Consider the following 10169-nt stretch of genomic DNA (forward strand, 5'->3'; position numbering starts at 1 on the left):
CTTTTCTCCGCCACTGCATCCTTTCCAAAACAATTTATCTACAGTAGCTAAGCAACTCTGGAAATGATAAACCCAATATATGATCATTCCCAATCATTCATGTTCCTTCTGAAGTTGACTGAGTAACCTTTGCTGCCATTCGTGATTATGACACGATTATTGTTGTTGACAAGCATTTCAAAGTCAGAATTGAAATAGTAAACCTATATATGACTTCAATTTCCTGCTGCAACACTTTTTATTTGACATAAGGTTGTTATTCATATTTTCACACAGCACTAACAATTCATGTATTTCTGTACATTCTCAAAAATGAAATTGGCCATTGAAACCGACATAATGTCCAAGACACTACTTCTGGTCGCTGTTGCAGCTTCGTATCTTATACTTTTGTGGTATTCTTACAGTAATATCTCACGGCAAGCTGTAGACTGTTGCATCGCAATTGCTCTGTCTGATTCAAAGAGAATAATTTAAAGCGATATCAAGATGTGAAACAACAATGAAAATAACTATTAGGAGTAGTATATATATCAACAAATTTACTAAAATCAATCATCAGATGAATTTGAAGTGATGCACAAGTGTAATTCTCTAAGCTAGTATTCGGTAACCCTGTGTAGTAGTAGGCTACATATATATTATGTATACACGATACTCGAGCATATACAGCTTGAGCAATATTCTCTCCCCAATCATCTAGGGACAAGGTAAGGCTGTTGAGTACATCTTAACCTCCCCAGACCCCACTTGTGGGAAACCACTGGGTTTGTTGTTGTATCTAGGGACAAGTAAGCAAGCAATCTTGAGCAATCAAAGGACTTTGACGATCCAACGTCTCCTTGACAGAGCGATAAAAGAGCAGCCATGATGAGGAAGGGGAATTCGAGTCCAACGAGAATGTAGGGTTAGGAGTAGCAGTAACCAAATCCAGAACAGAAGGCGATACTGGCCTGAGCGGCTGAGGGAAATTGAAAGCCAAGTTATCTACTTTGTGTTCATAAATTTTGCCAGTTCGATCCAATTTATAGGTAGAAGTGCCCTGGAATTGGCCTTTGGCTTCCCAGGGGACACGAGGTATACCCGTCAAGTTCCATCGAATCAATATCACATTCTCTGAGGGTTGCCAAATCCTCATAACTTGTAGAGATATCTCTCTGAATAGAATTCTACCATGAAATCTCAATGCCCAGAAGATCAATCTGTACCTCTCAATACCGTTAAACGTGTTCAATGGATCTACAAATGTGATATCATCCCTATCAACACGAGCAAATTCATCTCATAAATTTATAATCTAGCACCTTTTTCTTTTAATCAATACAAAATGAGTTAAAGTAGATACCTGTATATATCGTAATTGAGGTCTTTGGTGAAGATTAAAGGGAGATCTTCGCGGAGAGTGCGAACAGCTAAACCCAAATTAACGTAGAAATCGTCGTTGTTATGGTCATTATTACGTTCCTTTTGCAAGGAAGGAGGAGCTCTATTGACCTGGACAACCCTAGCAGACGCAGAAAGGAGTGGAATGTCGAGGAGGAGGTCGGAGGAAGAGGCCGAGGAGAGCGGAGATAGGTGGTGGTGGTGGTGGTGGACTACGGGGAGTTTGTCTTTGGAATGGAGCAGATTGGTAGACAGATTTGGCAAAGTATAGGCCATTTTTGCAAATAATAAAATGGCTATGAGTTTCAGCTTCAATGGCGGGGATAGGGGTCTCTGTGTGTGTGTGTGTGTCTGAGAGGGAGCCAAGTGTTGAATGGATGTTTGAATGGAGATGCCGTTTCTTCTTTTTCTCCTTTTTGAAACTAAACTGAGGCCATGTATATAAATACGACGTCGTTTTGGAAAGTCAGTTTTTGACTTCCCTTCCCTAAATAATAGTCTCCCCTTGGATTGGACCTTAGCCGTCTTTAAAAAACCAAACAAAAGATACAAAAATATCAGAAAATACTCCAAAATTCTCAGAGAAAGAATATGCATAAGCTTCAATTCTAGTATAATAAATACAAATGCAAATTCCTTGCTCCATATTATTTGTGAATTTTGTTGTTGGGGAATTTTATTTGAAGGTATGAAGAATATCCTCTCGAAAAAGGAAACGTGAAATTAGGGATCACTAGGGGTGTCAAATGAGGGTGGATATTTTTAGACGGGTCAAAATGGGCTGAGTCAATAAATGAGTGAATCTTTAACTCGCCCAAAAATTACTTGGGTTGAAATGGACTAGATCAAGATGGGCTAAAATTTGTGTCATAGCTCAACCCTATGCACTAGGGATTTTAAATAGCCGACGATATTTATTGTTTACTTTTTCTAACCATATACATAGATTATACATATATAATACATTAATTATGCATATATTGTACCTCAACCGGCTATTTTTAGTTTAACTGGTTGGATGAACAGTTATTTGGGTTAATTCTTCTATGCACTACCCTTCCCAAACCTCACTTATAGAATTTTACTGGTTCGTTGTTGTTGTTGTTATACAGTCAGACCTCTCTATAACAACATCCCTATATAACAATATTTTACTATAAAAGCCAAGCTTTTTCGTAACCAATTTTCATGTTATGTTATAATATATGTTCTCTATAACAATATTTCACTATAACATCCAAAAATATTCGAAACAAACGGGGCTATTATACAGAAGTTTGACTGTATTTTGGCAAAGTTGTTCATGGATCAATTTGAGCTAAAAATAAGTCTCATTAAAATGGATTAGGTTAAAATTGGTTGAGTTCAATAAAGAGAAATTTTCATAAAGCACTATCTTTTAGTAGTAATTAGCCATCTATAGATACCATTTGCTATATTACGGATTATAGATACTTTTTTTGTGGTTATAAGATGTATTTGATGTATTTAAGCTATTGTATTCATGAATACAATAGCAAAAATAGGCGTGAATTAGAGAAGTCCAGCTAATCAGTTGTTGTATTCGAGTGTATTCGACTGTATTCATGGAGTGAAACATGGGATTACAACTGGACAGATTATTGTATTTGACTGTATTCACGGCGTGAAATAAGAGATTACATTGTTTCTAAAATGGAAAGTGAATCAATTAACATAATAGACACCTAATATAACTCAACAAACTCAATTATAACACACAAATTTTGTATTTTCAGTTATAAATAAGATTCTCAACCGAAAATACCCAAAAAACATAGCAATCTTCAAAAAAGTTATATAATACATCTGAATACATAAATTATATTAATTAAAAAAACATATGAATACATTCATGGCATATAACGAGACAGTGAATACAATGAAATACATAAAATATAGCGGGATACATTGAAATACAATGAGAGAAAAAAACCAGTGAATACAATGAAATACATGGAATACAACGAGATACATTGAATTACAATGAAAAAAAGACAACGAATACAATGAAATACATGAAAATACAATGTGATACATTTAAAATACATTAAAATATATTAACAGAAAATCAAGTTGCTCGGCCCCAAAATCCGTCGTCTTTGTTCAAGAACAAACCCTAATTTCCAACTACTCCTAGTGCAGCAGATGCAACAATAACGTCAGAAGCAGCAACAACAACAACAACAACAACAGGAAGCCATGGCTCGTTTCCCTTCTAACAGCAACAAGAAGCCATGGCCGCCATCAATAGAAATTGTGTCTTTGTTAAAGGAAGAGCCGGAGAAAAACGATTTGAAGGATGGGCACACGAAAGTTATGCCAGAAAATTCTTGGAACTTGAAAAATCTTTGAGTAAAATAGTCTATGCCCTCCATGTGATATAAGCGTCTCTAATTTGATTCACACAAGATCCTCAAAAGACCGGCACACGAAAGTTGAAGGTTGTGGTTGGAGAATCCGGATGCCGACAGCCTGTGCTGCTAGAATCTTCCAATTAACATGAGAACTAGACCATAAATCCGACGGTGAGACTAATTTATCAACGCCGAGCATGAGATCTGAAGCTGGTATCCGAAGTAGGCCATGAGATCTGATTCGTTAAAACAAGAGAAATTTCACAGAGAAAGACCGGAGTTGAGAGAGAGAGCGTGGAGAAAAATCTGAAAGAATGAGAGAGAAAAATAATACAAGCGTATTTTATGGCTTAAGGGTAGGAGGTGACCATAAATAGATATTTGGCTATAAAAATTAAAAGGTAGCTATAGAATATAATTTTTTAAAAGGATATTTATTTAAAATAAATAAGGTATCAATCTTTGCTATAGGAGGTAAAAATTCCTTCAATAAATAAGTAGGTCAATAGTCAGTCCAATCTTGGGCGGATTGGGTGGGCATTTCTGACGGCCCTAAGTATCATCATGCAAGAAGAATTGACAGCTCGGAAAAAGGCTAAAAAAAAAAAAAAAAAAGTAGCACGATGTGCATATACAAAATACATTTTTTGATGTACTTTCCAAAATGTGCTCGAAGAAAGATCTCCGAGGAGCAAAAAGCAAAAAATATATTCAAAATTGAGAGTGGAGCTCATAAGCAATGAGATAAGAAAAAAGTTAGAATCACTTTTAAAATAAAATAAGAAAAAAATTACAAAATAACAAAATTGAAACAATTGTGAATAAGATGTAGAGCAATGCTTCTATGCTCAATTAAAGATAAAAATATGGCATGTGAGCTTTGAGCAGGAGCATGTGAACGTCCTAATTGGTGAAATCAAGATTCCCAACCTTGTTATACTTGAATCAACTCCAATTTAGTGTATACTATACCTTCCTTCCCTTGACACTTACCTAAGTTTAATTAAATTTCATTGTGTATTTAAATCAACTCTCACACCTTCTATGATTTTTCAAATGGTAATCAAGCAAAACTAACTTGTTCATTGGAGAAATCAATCCTTGGGGACGATAATTTTTCTATACTATAATTAGACTTGTACAAGGGTAATTTTACGTGGAAAAATAACACTATATAACCGCTGTAAAAATAATAGCCAAAAATATATATATAATTTGTATATTTTTTGTATATATATAAATATTATGTATGTTATATATAAAAATTATACAAATTTTATACACTTTTTCGGCTACTGTAAATAGTTTTTGGCGCTGGCTAGAAGTGATAATACTCCATTTTTACATGTTAGTTAAGCACTCGTCATCCAACACAACCAATTGCCAATGCGGCTCCAACAGATTTGAGATGCTAATGTCCCATCTCACAAGCCTTAAATTCACGAGATGCGACTACTTCACAGATTCAACTCTAAGAAGGCAACATGAAAATTATTTTGAGTAACAAAATGAAATACTGTAAATAATGTGTAGTCAGGGGCGGATCCAGCCCTTTGGTCACCAAGTTTATCTGAACCCAGTACTTTCGATGTAGAATACAAATTTATGTAAAAAAATTTATTAAAATTGCAACAAATAGTAGTAGATATGAAGCCATAACTTTAAAAATATGATCAGTTCAACGCTAAAAATCTTAAAGGTTGTACGTATAGAGTTTAAAGCTTGGATCCGCCTATGTGCGTACTTGTTGCAACCACTATGTCATTATACCATGGTTTTGTGTTCTGGCCTGTGAGTGAACTCAAAGTCTATATGAACAAAAGCTCGCTCAACTTCAGGGAGTTGCTCCAATTTTTCTTGCAGTGTCTCACCAATATTATGTGCCTGATTCAACAGCATGTCCTCTGGCAACACTATATCAACCTCCACAAAGTAATGCGCACCAAAAGTATATGCTCTAACAGTATCAATGTGCTTGATCTCTTCGTGATGATTCCATATAAGATAGGTTAATTTCGTAAGAAAATCTGGTGGAGCTGTTCTTCCAATGAGCGACCAGACATTTTCAGCCACTGTCTTCGCCCACGTGCTAATTGTGTACACAGCTATCTGGATATGCAAAATATATTAGACTATTGACATTACCAGAAGTGTGATTGCTAATTGACTAAGTTTTTGAGTTGTGATTGTGAACTCACAATTATAGCTCCTGTAGGATCAATCCACCAGTAGAATCGTACTGCTAAGACAGCCGTCACTAATCCAACTGAGTTAGTGATGACATCAAAGAAATGATCTTGAGCATAGGCTCTTACGATTTCGTTTTTGAACCTTCGACAGTAGATCATAAGCAGAAACTTGACCATAGTGACAGAGACCATAATCCCAATTGTCCATTTTTCCTTCTCATGATCCATCTCAGGGCGAGACTGATCGTAAGCATAGAACCATCGAAACAACAAACATAGGTTAAGATGTCAAGCGTAATGCAATTGTTAGTGAAAATGCAATAACTTACAAGTCTATATCCTACAATAGAAGTAGCACTATGCGAGATAATCTTTATTAAGCTATGCAACATCAATAGAAATATCAAAACCAGTCACTTTTATTAGTAGTATACAGTAGCCTAATTTATCTTATGTAAACATCTTTGGCTTAACTGTTTTGACTGCAACTTCATTTCAGTAGTAACTCAACCCCTTTTTCGTCTTCTTGTTTCCTATAAATTGCATGGTTTTTCATCTTGATGTTAAAGATTATAGAAACTCAAAACTCTACTAATACAGCCATAAGAACCTGCTGCTCTGAAAATTCTCAGGATAGTTGAGGTGAACCAATTCACATACCTTAGTTATGAGTTCCTTAGCAGACTCGAACAACATTTGTAATCCTAGTGTCGCCATCACAGATGCAAAAACAATAATACCCTGAAGAAAATGCAACTAATGAGTAAAAACGGTTCAACGGAAACAAGGTAAAATGTGATCTATAAAACAGTTCTACAGACAACAACAACCCAATGAGATCCCACAAGTTGAGTCTGGGGAGGGTAGTGTGTACGCAGACCTTACCCCTACTCCGGAGGAGTAGAGAGGCTGTTTTCGGTAGACCCTCGGCACAAGAAGGAAAGAGACAATGTATCAGCAACAGCAAAGGAAAAAATGTGAAGGTCAAATGTAAAATGTGATCTATGTATTGAACATTAAGGTCATTTTTGCAAATAAACGAAGACAGAACAAAAGCCAGAGATAATAATTTCAGGATGTTACATATATTTGAAGACTCACCACTGGCTGCATCCTCTTTTTTCCAATAGGATAGTGATACTGGTTTGGATTTTTCATGGCATGAGAAGTGAACCACAGTATAAACCCTGATAAGAGGTCTAAGAGGGAGTCCAACGTTGACGCGATTACAGCCAAAGATCTGCTCTCAATAGAAGCGTAGATTTTTGCAATGAAAAGAACCACATTAGCCATGTTTGATAAATGAATAGCCATCCTTTCACTCCTTGCTAGCTGCTTCATTTCATCCTGAAAAAACATGGTCGGTCGATACAAAAATTCACATACTTATTCGTCAATTGCAAATAGTATCCAGATTTCAGAAACCAACCTCAGTTAGACTTCCAGGTAAACAGCCAGATTCATTAATGGTGTCCATCTCATTGAACCCTTCAAGCAGCCTTTCTTGTTTTTTGTAGTATTCAGCAATTTTACCTTGTTTTCCTACGGATGAATTTAAAATAATTTCATCAGGTAAACTCACCCAAGAGAAAAGCAAAACTCAAAACTGAGACTGAATTACAGACTGAAATGAACTTGGTTATCTGAATCTCCCCCTGTAGTTGTCATATATATGAGTAATCATATCTCATTAACATTACAAATACAGTAATATAGCATAAGCATTTTAGTACTCATAGATACTGCTACGAGTACTGCTGGCCAATATAGCATAAGCATATACTAACATCTACACCTTCCAAGTGAATATCCGAAATTTGGACGAACAATTGTGAGTTTCACTGATCATGTTTATCAACTCTTAGTTGAACTTCCACTGCTGTTACTTGAACTTAAATTAAGTAATGACTTCATGAAAAAGAGTCCTCTAACTTGGAGTTCTGTCGCCGATTTGATCCCATGCCAGTGAGAATATGTATATATACATAAGAAAATTGGCCATCTGATTCATTTCCCAGCAATAGCAAATACTCCCTCCGTTTCCCTATTTCCTTTTTAGTACATACCAAAAAGAATGAGTCATTTCCCTATTTGGAAACAATTTATCTTTATGCAATAATTTATAGCCACATAAAATATATGTGCCTCATTTACACCAGAAGTTCAAAAGTTTTCTCTCTTTTCTTAAATTCCGTGCCCGATCAAATGAGTTCACATGAATTGAAACGGAGGGAGTAGAAATTAAAGGCTTAGTATGTTCCATGGACTATGGCATGATAAGAATAAAGATTCATCGCCCATTTATGTAAATATATATAAGTCGTAAATTTTGGTTTGCCAATATTAGAACTATGAATCTTCTAGTCTAATTTTGGTACTATTCTGAGTAGAAAACTCTTAACATTAAAAAGCGTGGCTAGTGCACTAAGTTCCAGCTATGCGTGGTGTTTTGAGAGAGTCTGGGTTCTTGTACTTCATATTTATTTCATATAAATATTGTACGCAGTCATACCCTGCATTTACGCAAGAGACTATTTCTAACCTGTGACCAGGAGGTCACATGGCGACAACTTTACCAGTTACGTCAGGCTACCTTTCAAAACTCTCAACACTAATTAACAAAGCCGAAGAAGTTCAAAGAGTAGAAAGGTTTAATACATTGTAAAGACAAGTGAAGAGAGGAATATAATATATATATATATACACATACATACTGGGAGTGGGAAGTAGGCGACGGACACTAAAGGTGTGATGATCGGAGGAGGAGCGGCTTCGTTCGGGAAGACGGAATTCGCTAATGTTAAGTCTCCATGACGCCGAAGAAGACGACTGATCCACCACCGCCTGAGCAGCCGGAGACAGTAGTTCCGTCCTAAAACTGCTAAAACTGTCGTCCAAAGCGCCGCCGCTGCCGCCGCCACCACTAACGTCACTCCGACTCATCTCCATGTTTAGAGGAGTAGTTTCTAATATTTGAACAATTAATTCCTCTGGTTATAGTCGTATGATTAATGTTTATATAGGAAAAAATAATGGTGGAAATATTGTTTGGCACAATCTTTTTATACTACTCTATTCGTGTTTCAATTTACTTTATGTTTTTTTTCTTTAAAAAAGGTAGAAATTTAAGTGAAGAAAGTGTAGATGAGGATTCATTATCCACTGATTTTCAGCTATTTTTCAGATTATCAAAGCAATAGAAAGAAAAGTGACACACACATATATTGGAAAACTTTACATTTAAACTTTCTTATTTTATTCTTAATGACAAATTCTTATAATAATAATAATAAGGAGAAGAATGTCAATAGCGGGAAGTCTCGGCGTAACTAATAAAGTTATTATCATGTGATTAGGAGGTCATGTATTCGAGCCGTGAAAACAATCTCTTGAAGAAATACAAGGTAAGACTGCATATAAGACCCTTGTGATACGATATTTTCTCGAACCTCGTGCATAGCGAGAGCTTAGTGCACCAAGTTGCCCTATAAGAATGTCAATGGCATTTCAATATCATAAATTTTAAAGGTGCTTTTAGTTAGAGACAAATCTAGGATTTAAACACTATGTGTTCAATATCTAAGATTTTTAGTATTGACCTCATTATATTTTGAAAGTTATGAGTTCATAATTACTATTTGTTGTAATATTAATGAATTTTTACGTATAAATTATGCTCCGCATTAAAAGTATCGGATTCGGATGAATATGATATACGGCTAGATACGCCCCTGCTTTTAGTATGTCTTATTGTCTTTTCGTTCTTGTTAAATGCATAGTCAAATACTATCGTATAAAATATAAAACAAAATAATATATATGTACATACCATAGTGCATTTTTCCAAGGACATTATCAACATATAATTTGAATATAAATTCACACTTTAAATAAATATAAAAATTCTTTCTTTGATACTTTTGGTACAATGGAATATCAAATATGGGAAGTGGGATTGTGGGGAAGAGTATGAGAATTGCACCACGACAAGACAAGTCCAACTATATCCACGTCCGATTTTAAAAAAGGTTAAAACAGCCAAGCCAATAGCCAAGAGCCGCATGAACCAAGAGGCAAAGACCGCAACCAAACAAACTCCCCGTGGCCGCACGGACGCAAGGGATTACGTACTCGTGCAGTAGTTTTTGGCCTTTGATTACTTTTACCACTTGTTTGGATTATTATATCTCGTTTTATAATGTATCATGTTGTATTGTACTGT

General features: G+C 35.6%; 2 protein-coding genes across 2 annotated transcripts; both read right to left on the reverse strand.

Moving 5' to 3' along the window:
* Nucleotides 1-518: 518 nt before the first annotated feature.
* Nucleotides 519-1789, reverse strand: LOC107812803 (uncharacterized). The gene is made up of 2 exons (XM_016637974.2): nucleotides 1346-1789; nucleotides 519-1259 (listed from the first exon to the last, which is right to left on the reverse strand). Exons 1-2 carry the CDS (start codon nucleotides 1657-1659, stop codon nucleotides 782-784), a joined length of 792 nt encoding a protein of 263 aa, XP_016493460.1. The 5' UTR covers nucleotides 1660-1789; the 3' UTR covers nucleotides 519-781.
* Nucleotides 1790-5349: 3560 nt separating this feature from the next.
* LOC107812804 (metal tolerance protein 9) lies at nucleotides 5350-8975 on the reverse strand. The gene is made up of 6 exons (XM_016637975.2): nucleotides 8662-8975; nucleotides 7377-7489; nucleotides 7049-7294; nucleotides 6608-6688; nucleotides 5957-6187; nucleotides 5350-5867 (listed from the first exon to the last, which is right to left on the reverse strand). The coding sequence occupies exons 1-6, from the start codon at nucleotides 8894-8896 to the stop codon at nucleotides 5523-5525; spliced, it is 1251 nt and encodes a 416-aa protein (XP_016493461.1). The 5' UTR covers nucleotides 8897-8975; the 3' UTR covers nucleotides 5350-5522.
* Between the last annotated feature and the right edge of the window lie 1194 nt (nucleotides 8976-10169).

The sequence above is a fragment of the Nicotiana tabacum genome, chromosome 1 (assembly GCF_000715075.1).
Source record: "Nicotiana tabacum cultivar K326 chromosome 1, ASM71507v2, whole genome shotgun sequence".
NCBI lineage: Eukaryota > Viridiplantae > Streptophyta > Magnoliopsida > Solanales > Solanaceae > Nicotiana > Nicotiana tabacum.